At 43.1% G+C, this 17,522-nt stretch overlaps 1 protein-coding gene across 1 annotated transcript in view; it reads right to left on the bottom strand.

The window, feature by feature from the left end:
• Positions 1-589: 589 nt before the first annotated feature.
• Positions 590-17,522, bottom strand: part of LOC145358656 (semaphorin-4E-like) — an 82,588-nt gene continuing 65,655 nt past the window's right edge. The window contains exons 10-15 of the mRNA XM_080212872.1: positions 15,353-15,509; positions 13,763-13,985; positions 10,124-10,239; positions 9,845-10,011; positions 9,606-9,658; positions 590-2,124 (exon numbers count right to left, since the gene is read on the bottom strand). Of these exons, the coding sequence (XP_080068998.1) occupies positions 1,349-2,124; positions 9,606-9,658; positions 9,845-10,011; positions 10,124-10,239; positions 13,763-13,985; positions 15,353-15,509 (1,492 nt within the window). The 3' untranslated portion in view covers positions 590-1,348. The remainder of the gene's footprint in view (positions 2,125-9,605; positions 9,659-9,844; positions 10,012-10,123; positions 10,240-13,762; positions 13,986-15,352; positions 15,510-17,522) is intronic.

Here is a 17,522-nt window from a genome sequence, read left to right as displayed (position 1 = left end):
GTTTCAAGCCAGGACAGTTAGTAGGATTTTGCAAGCCCAGGCCAAATGGTGGGGGTTACATGTAGTGTGACATGCCCCGAAGCGTGGTACATCGGTGAGACCATGCAGGCACTACAACAACAGATGAACAGATACTGCATGACAATTACCAGGAAGGAGTGTTCCCTTCCTGTCGTGAAACAGTTTAGCAGTCAAGGGCATTCAGCCTCCAATCTTCGGATAAATGTTCTCCAAGGCAGCCTTCAAGACACACAACAATGCAGAATCGCTGAGCAGAAGGTGATAGCCAAGTTCTGCACAACTGCAGTCATGGGTTCATGTCACACCACATGTAACCCTCACCATTTGGGCTGGGCTTGCAAAATCCTACTAACTGTCCTGGCTTCAGACAACTCACACCTCTTTAACCTGTGATTATCCCTCTCTCCATTCGCATTGTCTGTAGCTGTAAAGATTGATTACCTGCAGAGACTTGCATTCCAATCATTATCGTAAATTTGAGCCTCTGTCTATACATGCCATGTTTATGAACTCACCTGATAAAGGAGCAGCGCTCCAAAAGCTCGTGACACCAAATAAACCTGTTCAACTTTAACCTGGTGTTGTGAGACTTCTTACAAGGCAAGAATACAAATGGCAGATTCAATTGTTCGATTATGTTCTTCTTTAAAATAGTTTTCACCAATGCGAACCATAAAAATGTTTGACAAATGTGTGGTCATTCAGATTTGATACTACGGATGTGAAACTTTAGTAATGCAATATTCTATTACCACATACAACAGCACAAATGAAAGGGAACAGTAAGATTATAGTAAGATTGGATCACAGCAGCATAAGTATCAGAGAACAGAAAGGGAAAGTTCAGTGATTCCATGCTCCCAGAGAACAGCTACACACAAGAACGTGGGTCAGAGAATCATGGAATTGTACCCTTATTACCAATCCACACTACATTCAATTATGGTTTCCTTGCTGGGAGTGCTGAATCATCAATTTAACCTATAGTAGCTTTCCAATACAAACCCTTTGTATTTTTAACTTGCAGGGGTTTTTTTTAATACAAAAGGGTATAAAGGACATTCTCTCTTGCCTTGGACGGAAATATAAAGTAGATTACCACACTCTTGCATTGGATTTCTGATAGTCTTTGGTCTGTTATTGAATGTACACCTTATTCTCCCATATCACTATTAGTGCAGATAGAGCAGCTCCTTTCAGAAGAATCTGTGTGAGGTTGCCATGGATAATGGAAAGGTTAGGAGAGGGGAAAGGTCCTACTGCATTATCTGACTGCTCTTGCATAGCATTTCACACCATGAGGAATTCCCGCAACATCAACTTTTCCTTAGGCTTTCGACTCAGTTGGATCGGCATCAATATATTCTAACTCATCCAGGACAAACAACGGCCTAGCACTGCTGGAGTTAGCGTTCTCTGGTAGTATGGAGTTATTGTTGCTGTTCTTCTTGCCTGGGCTTTCAATGGCAGTGCTGGTATGTGGGAGATTGCTGAGCTTGCCTTCTGGCTGAGGGAATTTAGGCGATGGTGGTTTCTCCTCCAATTGCTGCACCGAGTTATTCAGAAGGGTCAACGACGTTCTTTGGGTATTACCATTTCTTGACGCTCGCAACTGCACTGGCAAATGTCCTTTATAAAGATTCCATGCCAGGAGAAGTATAAACATCATGATGAAGAGTACGAGGAGACTCTTTAATGTAAATTCAGTCGGAAAGTAATTCTGTGTCATCGGCAAGTTACCAACATGAACAGTTTTGTCTGCTAAGGTTGGCACAATGGAATTTGTAAACTTAACACCAAGTGCCATGGTTGGAATTAAATGTTGACTTTTGTGAATATAATAGAGGAGGTATCTTGCCCTGACTTGCACAAATAGCTTCCCAGCCATGGTTTCAACAGACTGGCAGTCGTACTGTCCTTCGTCTGCTGCAGAAGCATTAAATATTAACAGTCCATTACTGAAATGGAGGTATTTTGAATTTGCTGCAGGAATCACTTTTTTATTTAGTAGCCACCTCACATGAGCCAAGTTAGATACAGGACTGCAATCCAACACCAGGTTGTTTCCAGGAAAAATCACCTTGGTTTGTGTTTCAAAGTTGTCTGAATGATAAAACAGAAACACAGTGTAAATGTTAAAATTAGAAACAGTATTACTGTTTAAATAATTAGAAATTTAAAAAATGGAAACTACTTTCTGCTGACTACACATCCACTTTTGAGATGGCACAGAGGTTAGCACTGCTGTTTCACAACACCAGGGACCTGGATTCGATTTCTGGTTTGGGTGACTGTCTGTGTGGAGTTTGCATGTTCTCCCCGTGTCTGCGTGGGTTTTCTCTGGGTGCTCCAGTTTTCTCTCACAGTCCAAAGATGTGCAGGTTAGGTTGATTGGCCATACCAAATTGCCCCTTAATCTCAAAGGGTTTGCAGGGTAAATAAGATAATAGGGATTGTAATTGGTGCAGACTCGATGGGCCAAATGGCCTCTTTCTGCTCTGTAGGGATTCAATGATTCTACTATAGTTATATTAGCATTTGTCTAATCTACATTTTTATGGGCAATCTTTGACAATAAGCATTGTTTATCCACACAGCACAGGTGCCCAATGGTGGCCACTAGTTAACAATCTGCAGCAGGAATCCTATCTGATTCTATCCTTCCTTAGCCTAAGAGCACTGAAGCCATCAAGAGAGTCTCAACTTCTTACTGGGTTTTAGAGGTTAGCCAGTCCTGCAGCTCAATGTACCCGTGACAATCCTCAGACTGAACAATCTAACCTGTGATTCCCAAGCTGAAACAAAAACCATGAGAAACATACCCACACCAGTCAGTAAAAACAGCTTGAAAAGTGACACAACTAAACAGCACTGTTCATTCAATGAGCTCAGAAAAGTTCAACTCATCTGGCTACTGCGTGCATCTACACAGTTAGTGGTTAAATTGCATAATTTATATTATTTTGATCTCATTCCCACCCAATTTTACTCATTTGTTATTCCCCAACAATTCATTAAAAAGTATATAATTGTACTGGGATGTAGACAGCGCTGGCTAGGCTTCCAACTGGTTAATGCACCATTCTGTTTAATGAGATATAAATGCCACAGACAAGGCCAACATGTGTCATTTGCTCTCAAGAAGATGGTGACATTCCTGAACCACTGCAGTCCATGTGGTGTAGAGGCGCAGCTACATTGCTGTTAGGGAGGAAGAAAATAGTTTTTTTTAATTCAATTGTGGGACATGGGCATTGCATGCTGGCCAGTATTTATTGGCCATCCCTAGTTGCCCTTGAGAAGGTGGTGGTGAATTGCCTTCTTAAATCGCTGCAGTCCATGTTCTGTGGGTTGGCCCACAATGCCGTTAGGGAGGGAATTCCAGGATTTTGACCCAGTGACTGTGAAGGAATGGTGATGTATTTCCAAGTCAGGATGGTGAGTGGCTTGGGGGAGAACTTGCAGGTGGTGGCATTCCCATGCATCTGCTGCCCTTTTCCTTCGAGATGGAAGTGGTCGTGGGTTTGGAAGGTGCTGTCTAAGGTTCTTCGGTGAATTGTTGCAATGCATCTTGTAGCTAGTATACACTGCTGCTACTGAGCGTCCGTGGTGAGGGAGTGGATGTTTGTGGATATGGTGCCAATTAAGTGGAGCTGCACCCATCCAGGCAAGTGGGGAGTATTCCATCACACTCCTGATTTGTGCCTTGTAGATGGTGGATAGGCTTTGGGGAATGAGGAGGTGAGTTACTCGCCACAGTACTCCTAGCCTCTGACCTACTCTTGTAGCTACTGTGTTTATGTGGTGAGTCCAGTTGAGTTTCTGGTCAATAGTAACCCCAAGGATGTTGACAGTGGGGGATTCAGTGATGGTTACACCATTGAATGTTAAAGGGATGGTGGTTACAGTGTCTCTTATTGGTGATTTTATTTCATTTTGTGTGGCACAAATGTTACTTGCCACCTGTCAGCCCAAACCTGGATATTGTCCAGATCTTGTTGCATTTGAACATGGGCTGCTTCAGTATCTGAGAAGTCATGAGTGGTGCTGAACATAGGCAAACATCCCCACTTCTGACCTTACGATGGATGGAAGGTCACTAATGAAGCAGCTGAAGATTGTTGGGCCTAGGACACTACCCAGAGGGACTCTGCCAGAGATATTCTGGAGCTGAGATGACTGACCCTCCAAACCACAACCAACTTCCTATATACCAGCTATGACTTCAACCAGCAGAGTGTTTGCCCCCTGATACTCATTAATTCCAGCTTTGCTAGGATTCCTTGATGCCACACTTGGATAATTGTAGGTATACATAAAATAGTTGAAAATAGTATGTGAATGGAGGTAAATTCATTTCAGGCCTCTGCATCTTGGTACCAAAAAAGGAGTGCAATCTGACTTGTTCAGTTACTTTCCCTCAGTTCTAATTCATTTCATTATCCAGTGCCTTGCACTATAGAGACTGCATTTCTGGTGAGGGCGAGGTGTATTTCACAATGTCCCAGAGCTCTAAAACAAATGAAAGATGTGAATCTGGTCTCAATTTACTTAGGATCACAGATTGACTCCTTTCCTGAAAACCTTTTGTAACAGCAACGTAGATCACTCAAGCAGAGAGCAGCATTCTCATTTCAGGGGATACCCAATTTCTGTTCAGCAAGACTGGAGCCTTTTTAAAAAAAAAGCATCCTTTGGTGCATCCAATAGAATCTGTTATTCTATATATACGATGTCACGTTCACCAAAGGCACATGTTTGTGAAATAAGCAGCTGGATATGTCAAAATAACGAGTTTGAATTTTAGAGGAAACCTGGTAGATAGAACATAGAACATTACAATGCAGAACAGGCCCTTCGACCCACGATGTTGCGCCGACCAGTTAAAAAACAATGACCCTCTAACCTAAACCAATCCCTTTTCGTCCATAAACCTATCCATGGATCTCTTAAACGCCCCCAAACTAGGTGCATTTACAACTGCAGCAGGCAGGGCATTCCAATCCCTCACCACCCTCTGGGTAAAGAACCTACCCCTGACATCCGTCCTATAACTACCCCCCCTTAATTTAAAGCCATGCCCCCTCGTGCTAGCTTTCTCCATCCGAGGAAAAAGGCTATCACTATCCACCCTATCTAAACCTCTAATCATCTTATATGTTTCAATAAGATCCCCTCTGAGCCGCCTTCTTTCTAGCGAAAACAACCCCAAATCCCTCAGTCTCTCCTCATAGGACCTCCCCTCCATACCAGGCAACATCCTGGTAAACCTCCTCTGCACCCTCTCCAAAGCCTCCACATCCTTCCTGTAATGTGGGGACCAGAACTGCACACAGTACTCCAAGTGTGGCCGCACCAGAGTTGTGTACAGTTGCAACATGACGCTGCGACTCCTAAATTCAATCCCCCTACCAATAAACGCCAACACCGTGTGCCTTCTTAACAACCTTATCTACATGATTCCCAACTTTCAGGGATCTATGTACACATACACCTAGATCCCTCTGTTCATCCACACTATTCAGAGTCCTCCCGTTAGCCCTATACTCGACACATCTGTTATTCCTACCAAAGTGAATTACCTAACACTTCTCCGCATTAAACTCCATCCGCCACCTCTTGGCCCAGCTCTGCAACCTAAGTCTCCCCGCAAACTATGACACCCTTCCTCACAATCTACCACACCTCCGACTTTGGTGTCATCAGCAAATTTACTAATCCACCCAACTATACCCTCATCCAGATCATTAATAAAAATTACAAACAGCAGTGGCCCCAAAACAGATCCCTGAGGCACACCACTCGTAACCGAACTCCATGACGAATATTTACCATCAACCACCACCCTCTGTCTCCTATCTGCTTGCCAATTCCTGATCCAATTTCCTAGATTACCCTCAATCCCATACATCTGCATTTTCTGCAGAAGCCTACCATGGTGAACCTTATCAAACACCTTACTAAAATCCATATATACCACGTCAACTGCCTTACTCCCATCCACCTCTTTGGTCACTTTCTCAAAAAACTCAATAAGGTTAGTAAGGCACGACCTACCCGCTACAAAACCATGCTGACTATCTCCAATCAATTCATTACTCTCCAAATAACTATAAATCCCATCCCTAATAATTTTTTCTAAAACCTTGCCCACAACAGAAGTAAGACTCACCGGTCTATAATTCCCGGGGAAGTCTCTGTTCCCCTTCTTAAACAATGGGACAACATTCGCTATCCTCCAATCTTCCGGTACTATACCAGAGACCAACGACGACCTGAAGATCAGAGCCAGAGGCTCTGCAATCACCTCTCTTGCCTCCCAGAGAATCCTAGGGTAAATCCCGTCCGGACCAGGGGACTTATCTATTTTCAAACCCTCAAGAATATCCAGCACATCCCTCTTATCAACTGCAATACTGTCTATTTTACACCCCTGCAACCCAGTGTCCTCCTCAGCTACATTCATGTCCGATTGCGTGAACACCAAAGAGAAATATTGGTTCAATGCCTCTCCAATCTCTTCCGGTTCCACACACAACTTCCCTCTGCTGTCTGTAACTGGCCCTAATCTTGCCCTAACCAACCTTCTGTTCTTGACATACCTATAGAACGCCTTAGGATTCTCCTTAATCCTATCAGCCAAAGTCTTCTCATGTCCTCTTTTAGCCCTTCTTAACTCACTCTTCAACTCCCTCCTAGCCAATCTAAAGCTTTCTAGTGCACTACCTGAGCCCTCAAGTCTCATCCGAACATAAGCCTCCTTTTTCTTTTTAACCAACGAATCAACTTTTTTAGTGCACCACGGTTCCCTAGCTCTACCAATTCCTCCTTGCCTGACAGGGACATACCTATCAAGGACTCACAGTAGCTGCTCCTTGAAAAAACTCCACATTTCGGATGTTCCCAGTCCCTGTAGTCTCCTAGTCCAACCTATGCTTCCTAATTCTCTCCTAATAGCCTCATAATTACCTTTCCCCCAGCTAAAACTACTGACCCGAGGTTCATGCCTATCCCTTTCCATCACTAAGGTGAACGTAACCGAATTGTGGTCACTATCACCAAAATGCACACCAACTTCCAAGTCTAGCACCTGGTCTGGCTCATTTCCCAGCACCAAATCCAATATAGCCTCACCTCTAGTTGGCCTATCTACATACTGAGTCAAAAAACCTTCCTGCACGCTTTGTACAAAAACTGACCCCTCTAACGAGCTAGAGCTATAGCAATTCCAATCAATATTAGTAAAGTTAAAGTCCCCCATAACAACTACCCTATTACTTTCACTCCTAACCAGGATCATCTCCGCAATCCTTTCCTCAACCTCTCTAGAACTTTTAGGAGGTCTATAAAAGACTCCCAACAGGGTGACCTCTCCTCTCCTATTTCTAATCTCCGCCCATACTACCTCAACAGACAAGTCCTCATCAAACTTCCTCTCTGACACTGTGATACAGTCCTTGACTAATAATGCTACCCCTCCCCCCCTTCTACCTCCTTCTCTACTCCGACTAAAGCATTTGAACCCTGGAACCTGCAACAACCATTCCTGACCCTGCTCTATCCATGTCTCTGAAATGGCCACAACATCAAAGTCCCAGGTACTGATCCACGCTGCAAGTTCATCCACTTTATTGCGAATACTCCTCGCATTAAAGTATACGCATTTCAAACCCTGCTCCGCCCCACCCCCACGATGCCGTGCATTGCAGTCCCCATCTATGCCCCCCTCACTTTCACCCCCTCTACTCAGGATCCCACCCCCCCTCCAAATCAGTTTAAACCTCCCTGCATAGCCTTTGCAAATTTACCCCCCAGGATATTGGTTCCCCTCTGATTCAGGTGTAGACCATCACTCTTATAGAGGTCCCACCTTCCCCAGAATGAGCCCCAATTGCTCAAGTACCTGAACCCCTCCCTCCTGCACCATCCCCTCAGCCACGAGTTCAAACTTTCCCTCTCTCTATTCCTCTCTAAACTATTCCGTGGCACAGGCAAGAGTCCGGAGATAACCACTCTTTCTGACTTGGCCTTTAGTTTCCACCCCAACTCCATAAATCTCTGCTTAATATGCCCTTCCCTTAACCTCCCTATGTCATGCGTCCCCACATGAACTATAACTTGGGGTTGATCTCCCTCTCCCCTAAGAGTCCTGAATACCCTTTCCGATACATCCTGGACCCCAGCCCCTGGTAGGCAACACACCAGCCCTGAGTCCCTACCATTACTTCCGACTCTCCTATCCGTCCCCTTAACTGTGGAGTCCCCAATCACTAGGCCCAATCTTTTACATCCCCTAACCACCTGAGCTTTCACAACAGGCTCACCCCCAGAGACCTGCTCCCTTTGGCTATCCCCAGTTGATTCCTCCTCAACTGTAGCCTCCAGGACCGAAAACCTATTTTGGAAGGGAACAGCCCCAGGGGATTGTCCCCCCAATTGCTTCTTTCCCCTCTTCCTGGCATTTACCCAAGACTCATTTCTAGGAGTGACTATCTCCTTATAACTCCTATCGTTGTCCGCCTCCGCCCCCCGAATTATGCGGAGTTCCTCTAATTCCACCTCCAGCTCCTTTACACGCTCCTCCAGAAGCTGCAATCGAACACACTTCCTACAAGTAAAATCACCTGAAACACTACTGGAGTCCCTCACCACATACATCCCACAGGAGATGCAGCTTACTGCCTGAACTGCCATCCCTGAAACAATTACCAGCAGAAAAATAAAAATAAAAAAAAAATTAAAAAAAACTTCCCACACACTTATAATTAGGTTAGAGGAGGTGGGAGGGTGGGATTCTCTATCAGTGTAGAGGATCGGGTATCCTCTCTGCGCTAACTTATAGGGTCAGGGACCCGAGAAAAAAAAAACTACAACTACCGGTAAGCGTCCTAGTGACGACTTCCGGTTTCTAACTAATTTTTTAAAAAACCGCCGAAACTCACGACTTTAAACTAGAAATAAAAAGTTAAAAAATATAAACAGAAAATGTACCTTTCTTGCAGCCTCCTCACACGCCCAAAAATCGCTGCCTCTCGATACTGCTCCTCAGGAACAATGAGGTCGATACACGGAGGTAGGTGCTTATAAAACCGAGAAAAAAAAACTACAACTACCGGTAAGCGTCCTAGTGACAACTTCCGGTTTCTAACTAATTTAAAAAAAAACGCCGAAACTCGCGACTTTAAGCTAGAAATAAAAAGTTAAAAAATATAAACAGAAAATGTACCTTTCTTGCAGCCTCCTCACACGCCCAAAAATCGCTGCCTCTCGATACTGCTCCTCAGGAACAATGAGGCCGATACACGGAGGTAGGTGCTTATAAAACCGAGAAAAAAAAACTACAACTACCGGTAAGCGTCCTAATGATGACTTCCGGTTTCTAACTAATTTAAAGAAAACCGCCGAAACTCGCGACTTTAAACTAGAAATAAAAAGTTAAAAAATATAAACAGAAAATGTACCTTTCTTGCGGCCTCCTCACACGCCCAAAAATCGCTGCCTCTCGATACTGCCTCTCGATGGGGACAAGTAGAAGAAAAGGAGAAGAAAACAAAGCAGCGTTAAGCTGTAAATAGGAAACGTACCATGGCTGGGGCATGCTGAAGCATCTCCATTCTCTATATTCTGAATTAAGTTCCTGAGGAATGCAAAAATTAAAATGGAGATCAAAAACATTGCTGGCAAATAACAATCTCAATAAATAAACCAAAAACGTGCAGTTTAGCTGTCCTGACCCTATCAGTAAACAACCAAATGCTTTCAAATGATGACATATTTAAACATTTGCTTCAAATGTACTCATATTGTTGCATGGTTTACTTACTGCAATATAGTATTTTTGTTTGAAATGACAACACACTGGCTTGCGGTTTTGTCCCATGCACAATAAGGGTCTCTTGCCAGCACACAGTCCCAACAGGTAACGTATCGAGTGCAAACAGCGACAGGCATTTGTAGTACCTGTGACGGGGATCCAACATATAACTGACCCTAGGAGAAATAGAATGGCAGTTCTGAAATGGATACGTTATATAACAAAATCCACATTCAAAGTAACAGAATTGACAAAAGAAAAATGCATTTGACTTTAGACTTCTTCTACCTTTTTTGAAGAAAGCTGTAGATTTTGCACTGGTTCTGTAGAAATAAACATCTGCACCTGCTCAATAATAAACATTTCTGTTTTCAAGCTGAGGGCCTTGTGTAGGTATCCACTATCTGAAAAAGTAAGGCTTTGATGGGCAAGTTTCAATTAAGGTTTTGCAACATAAATGATTATGAATGTTCATGCTGCTTTCCAGAAAGCATGATAATTAATTCATTCCGAAGTACATAATAAAATCTGAGGCTGTTTAAAATTCAAACAAAGAGGATCTAGAATGGTTAGTGTATTAGGAAACTGTCCTTTCACTTCTTAGGTTTGGCTTATCTGATGAGGTGAAACTTTCCTCTCTCACCTTACTGCAGGATCTATATAGAATCCTATAGTGCAGAAGGAGGCCATTTGACCCACTGAGTCTGCATCAACCAAAATCCTACCCAGGCCCTATCTCCATAGCCCCATGCATTTATTCCAGCTAGTGCCCTGACACCAAAGGGCAATTTAGCATGGTCAATCCACCTAACCCGCACATCTTTGGACTGTGGGAGGAAACCAGAGCACCCAGAGGAAACCCACGTAGACACAAGAGCATGTGCAAACTCCATACAGACAGTGACCCAAGCAGGGAATTGAACCCGGGTCCCTGGCGCTTTAGGCAGCAATGCTAACCAGTGCCACTGTGCCACCCTTCTCAAGGGATTTCACGAATCTCATAAACTGAGATTGTTGAGTATTAAGCCCATTTCCTTTTAGGCCAGTGCTGTCCAATGGGATTTCTACACTCACCAAACTTACAGCACTCAGGTTTCCCACTTTATACAAAATATATGCAATATTGACAAAACAAAGGTCAAATCTTTAGAAATTAGGTTTGAGGTTTTGAATCACCAGCAATCAAGAGCAATACACTCACTGCCTGAGCCTGGAACAACTTCAAATAAAAAGGGTTTTGCAACCCAACTAAAATGAAAGCAAAATACTGCACATGTTGGCAACCTGAAAGAAAAACAAAGTCCTGGAAATGTTCAATCAGTCTGATAACATCCGCGGAAATAGAAACAGGTAGAAATGGCAGTATGTTGGCAACAGCAGTTAGCACTGATGCCTCACAGCACTAGGGACCAGGGTTCAATTTCAACTTCGGGGGACTGTGTGTAGTCTGCACGTTCTCCCCATGTCTGTGTGGGCTTCCTCCGGGTGCTCCGAATTTCTCCCACAATTCAAAGATGTGCAGTTAAGTTGACTGGCCGTGCTAAATTGACCATTAGTGCCAGGAGGATTACCAGTATAAATACGTGTGGTTTCGGGGGTAGGGCCTGGGTGGAATTGTTGGTGCAGGCTTGATAGACAAACTGGCCTCCTCCTGCACTGCAGGAATTCTATGAGTTAATGTTTCAAGTCAATATGACTCTTCGGTACAGAAGAAAGGTAAAAATGTGATGGGATTTTTGCTGTTGCAAAAGGGGTGAGGATCAAAAGGGAAGATCAAGGCTAGGTTAGAGGGCAGGGAGATTAAAAACCAAAGGTGTAATGGAACACCAGTAAAGGAGTGATAAAGATAGAGCATTAAAGGCATGAAGCATTAGTTCAGAGTAGGTATAAATGGCAGACTGAAAAATGGCACTCTCTAAAAGCAAAACCACAAGAACAAGATGCAGACTGGCACTTGAGAAAGAAAAAGCAAAATGCAGGCGACAGTTCATGGTCTGAAGTTGTTGAATATAGGAACAATGCTAAATTGTCCCTTAGTGTCAGGGGGAGTAGCAGGCTAAATATGTGGTGTTCCAGGGATAGGGCCTGGATGGGCCTAATGGCCTCCTTCTGCACTATGATTTTAGGTCAGTTTGAGGATGAGCCAGAGCAGGATATATTGTCAGGAAAAGAGCTTAAGGAGGTTCTTTGGTTTCAATTGTACATTTGTTGAGTTGTTCGAAACCACAATGGGATTTGACAAAATAGATATGAAGAAACTGTTGTCGATTGTAAAAGCATCAAGAATAAGAGGGCGCAGATTTAAAGTGATCTTCAAATAAAAAATATGTTGTGAAAAAAATACTTTCAAGCACTAGGGATACAAAAAATACAAGCACTGAGTGGTTTGGGTCTGGAATGCACTGCCTGAAAGTGTGGTGGGGACAGGTTCAATCGAAGCTTTCAAGAAAGTATTAGATTATTACTTGAATAGAAACAATGGGGGTAATTTGCCCATCCCGACTAATTTTTTAGATGGAGGGCCTAGAGAATCACGTGTGGGCCGATTCGCAGAATTCGTGCATGCATCTCCGAGTGCCTAGCTAGTGAGGTCGGGACCACGCTTGAAACCATTGGGAACAGCAGGGAAGTTATTTAAATCTTATTTTAATGTAATCAATGGGCTTGGGACCAAAGTCTCTGGGCCTGTTAGCACGTCCCCCCCAGTCAGTACAATTTCACTCCAGCGGGGTTCAGACTGGCTCCCCACTTTTGGAGAAGTAGCGGGAGACCTTGTTGGAGTGAAGGAGAAAGTAATCGGGGGCCCCCGTGGGGGTTGGGTGGCAGGGGGTGTCCCCAGGGCATGGGCACCCTGACAATGCCAACCTGTCCCCCCAGCACTGGCCAGTGTTCGGGAAGATGACACAATAGGAGCCTGTGTGTGTGCGCAGAGGCTCAGAACTGTCAGTCTCTGGTGTGAAACGCTCCGCCCTCCGAGCTTTTAAAAATATTCACGATTGTGACTTGTGCATTGCACAGAATATGCGAGATTCGAGTGTAATCTTCCATTGAAGAAAACAATTGTGATTTACACAAGTTTTCCCATAAATTCAGCATTTCTTTGGGGGGTTCACCCCCAATGTTTCTAGATGTATGGGGAAAAGGCAGAGGAATAGAGGCAAAGGAAATGGCAGAGTCACAATACTCAATTAGAGAGCCAGTGCAGCCCCGATGGGCCTAATAGCCACCTTCTGCACTGTTAGATTTCCTGCGAATTTGTTTGTCTAAAACAGTGGAATTTTGTGGCTCTCTCTTCACAGGTAATGGGGACCCTAATCCCTAAAAGGAAGAGTTAAAAATCACTAAAAGGAGTCAAAAACGCAGGCCATGAGAAATGAATAAGAGTGCACCACAACACAAATTTAGTAAATAGTGATCTATTAGTAAGATCACAAAGATATTTACTGTGGATCATACTGGTTCAGTGGGGCTTGAAAGAAGGGTACGGCTCTGGATAGTAGTCATTCTATTTCTAAATCAGGGGTGTTTAATGGTTAAAATAAGTTCTAAGAATGGGGAAATATTTAATTTGCATCTCATATCTTGGTGGATACAAGTACAAACATCTAGGACTTACTTCCTTATTGTCGGGTGTTTCGTATACACTCAAATAATACAGCTCAATTCATTTAAGTGAATCACTGCCTTGGAGTTCAACGTAAACTATCAATTACTATAGATTACGTATCAGGCACTATGGAAACATTTCTCAAATTATTTGCATTGTTTCTTTGTAAACTAGTTTAATCATTTGTAAGCCTCACTTTCTAAGGAGACAGTTGGTCCACAGCGTGATAGTCCTTTCCTGTGATGGACAGTTTTGCAAATTTAACATTGTGTAAAGCAGTGTTTCTTGACAGTAGAGTACATGCAAAGAAAATATTTTACCTGTTCCTAGAAAAATTACATCATATTCTTTCTGATTGGCAGCAACAACTCTGTCTACAACAAGCCGGGTGTACTTTGTTCCCTCTTTAATTAACTTTGGTTGATTGTTGATGGGAGTTACGAGATCATCCATTAAAGGATGATGCTTTACAAACTGGAGTGTTTTATCTGGCAGATCGAGAGAAGTCTTGAATCCATCCTTACGCATATTATTGTCGATGCACTAAGAAAGAGAGAAATGAAATTGTTTGTTAACTGGGCTGTCAAATGTTATGAGCGCTAAACTTTTGGAGATACCATTTATTGGCGTTATTTATTAAAACTGAGATACACCTACTGCCACAAAAACAGAAAATGCTGAAAAATCTCAGCAGGTTTGACAGAAACTGTGGCGAGAGAATAGCGGCAATGTTTTGCGTCAATTTGACCTTTTATCAGAGGGATTTGCTTTTATCATACATCTACTGCCGACAGATACATTCCTTTATGTCTCTTCACTGTTTTCTTGCTTCCCCTCCCAAAGATGAGAATTCAAGCCAGAGGTAAGTTTCACAAGTGCTAGCAGGGTTATTTCACCTCACGCAGGAGCCTAGACACCAAATTCTGGCAGGCTATTTAACTGTGGAACCAACACAAACTGAGCACAATCCTTGTCCTCGTGCAACAATTGCACACTTGAACTGCATATTAGGAGTTATTGGATAATGTTCAGAAGTCATCATGAGAGTAGTGGGGTACGTGGAATGTCCTTTTGCTCCCTTGGTGATCAAACCTATAACTTTCCTACCCTGTGCGACTTGGCACATTTAGAGTTTCGATGATTGGGAAATGGCTTTCTGAAATTCTTAATAAATTAGAATCCTTCGGGAAATCTACTAAAATGATCTCCGTTCAAAATGCTTTATGAAATTTACATTTTTTGTGCGTGTTTTATGTAGTTCAGACCTTTAAATCACAAATTACCACACACTCAGGGGAGGCAGCACAGTTCATCGAGTCCTATTATCCTTGGTACAACAATCATGAGGAGTTTCTATTTCAGAACACTTTAGGGGATTCCAATTATCAAAAACAAAGGTTTCCCTGCTCTGTGCTGAGATAGCTGATTTCAGCTGAATGAATAGTAGGGACAATAACATTATGCTGTTATGCTTTAGAGGGGTATCAGAATTGCAGAGCCTTATAACTATTAGTGACTCCAGCCGAAATGTGCTTGTATAAGAATCTCAGTTGAAGACTGAATTTAGATTTGCCTTAATGAAGTGACATTTACTCAGGATTCCAGTTAATCAAGGTATTGCAGTTGGGGGAGGGGATGAGGGTTTTCTGCCACTTATGAAATTATCCCCCAGCGTGAATCAGTACCTTTTGGAGAAGAAGGAGGAAACTTAACAGGGGAAGAAACCACATATCATGATGATTCACGATCAATAGCTCAAAGTCCGAGTCTATTTTGTCATCTGGATGACCTCGTAGTAATTTAAAAACTGATGGAATGAAAAATATTTGGGCGAAAAGCTTGGAAAAGTACAGCAGCTCTAGATTATTTTGAAGACTTAGTATCTTTTAGAGGGAAGTTTTAATACTTACAGCTCCTGGACGAGGACTGGGGACTGTTCCACCGTACAAGATCCATCTGATGTGAGTCTCTTCTACTGTCACAGATGACTTGTATTTCCCTTCATCAAATACTTCCTGAATTTTTGCCATACTAAAGGCACAAACTGCTGAGGTGTCCTGTTTTCCCCTAAGTAAATAAGATTTTTGAATTACTGCTTTTTTCACTGGACAATATTGATGAACACTAACATTTGGAGATGGTGGCATAGTGGTTTGTCACGAGACTAGCAATCCAAAGATCTAATGTAATGCTTGGGGGACACGGGTTTGAATCCTATCATGGCAGATGGTGAAATTTGAATTCAATAAGGGTCTGGAAATAAAAATCTAATGATAACCATGAAAACCAGTGTCGATTGTCATAAAAATCCATCTGGTTCATTAATCTCCTTTAGGGAAGCAAATCTGCTACCCTTACCCAGTCTGGCTTACATGCGACTCTAGACCCACAGTAATGTGGTGACTCTTAAATACGCTCAGCCAGCGATGCCCACATTCCATGAATTCATTAAAACTTTATCCTCACGCTTCTTGGCCTTTTGGCCAAGATTAAGCGTCAGATCAAACCCAGGGTGGGGTGCAATGCCTTATCCTGTCAGTTTGGATCTTGAGAGAAAAATAACAGCTATGGATTCCATTCTGAAACAATATTTGTGGCTATCAGGTGAAGACAAAATCTGGTTTGATTGTGAATCCCTCATAGTTAAAATGCTGCTAACATTCAGATAAGAACAACCACCTGAGGAAGCACTGGGAAGAAAGCGGCATTCCAGAAACCATAACCCACCATACTGGTTATTACCTGCAGGAGATAAGTAAACTTTTCCTTTGTTATGAATGACATTTGACTTTATTAACAATGGTGATATGTCACCCCTTCTTTCACAATAATCCAAGGAGACCAGCAGATTTCATATTCAATCTGCAACCGTATTGATTTTACTAACCTTAGTCATGGCACTATTTAGAGTCAGTAAGGTTTACAGCATGGAAACAGGCCCTTCAGCCCAGCTTGTCCATGCCATCCTAAGTTAATTCCAAATGCCTCCATTTGGCTCATATCCCTCTATACCCATCTTACCCGTGTAACTATCTAAATGCTTTTTAAAAGACAAAATTGTACCCTACTACTACCTCTGATAGCTTGTTCCAGACACTCACCACCCTTTGTGTGAAAAAATTGCCCCTCTGGACACTTCTGTATCTCTCCCCTCTCACCTTAAACCTATGCCCTCTAGTTTTAGACTCCTCTACCTTTGGGAAAAGATGGCTATCTATCCGATTTATGCCCCTCATTATTTTATAGACCTCTATAAGATCACCCCTCAGCCTCCTACACACCAGTAAAAAAAGTCCCAGTTTGTCCAGCCTCCCCTTATAACTCAAACCATCAAGTCCCGGTAGCATCCTAGTAAATCTTTTCTGCACTCTTTCCAGTTTAATAATATCCTTCCTAGCTAGGGTGACCAAAATGCACACAGTATTCCAAGTGTGACTTTACCAATGTCTTGTACAATTTGGGTAATAAACTAGCAAGACTGTCCATGGGGACAGTTGTGAGGATGGGAAGAGAGATAAAACAACACTTCCACCATTTTTGACAGTTATCACTATTCAGTGACTCCAGGTGGAAGCTACAGCCGGAATTCTCCCCAAAAAATTCAAAGTGTCAAATCTGCACGAAAACTGATATAATTCACTGTTTTTATCAGAGGGAGTTGAGAGGAGACTCTCCCGCACTCTGTGCATTGCAGAGGTCACTAATGTGTATATTATTAAAAATCAGTGGGTGGGGCCTATTCCTGCCCAGGAGGCCAGCAGAGTAGCACTGAGCAGGCCGCTGTGCACGTGCCAATATGTCAGTACCGTGATCGGCGCGTGCGCAGTGGCCCTGCACTGCCGACCTCTCGATTAGCGCAACGGGATGGGAGAATTGCCCCAGCGTCTATGAGAACAGGACTGGACTGGGTTGTGTTGCCCTTTGTATTTGAATAGCCCGTTGATGCTGAGGGCAGAAATATGCGGCCGTGCGAGTCCCAAGACTGGAAATTCCCGCCCGAGCTCCGTGGACCTTTGGATGGTCCGCTGAAATTTTTGTCTCACTTGCTACGATTCATACAGGAGAATTTCATCCTGAATA

This window comes from Carcharhinus amblyrhynchos, chromosome 26 (assembly GCF_965287045.1).
Source record: "Carcharhinus amblyrhynchos chromosome 26, sCarAmb.v2.hapA, whole genome shotgun sequence".
Classification (NCBI taxonomy): domain Eukaryota; kingdom Metazoa; phylum Chordata; class Chondrichthyes; order Carcharhiniformes; family Carcharhinidae; genus Carcharhinus; species Carcharhinus amblyrhynchos.
Note: the sequence above shows the minus strand (reverse complement) of the source record. Positions and strands in the feature narration are given on the sequence as shown.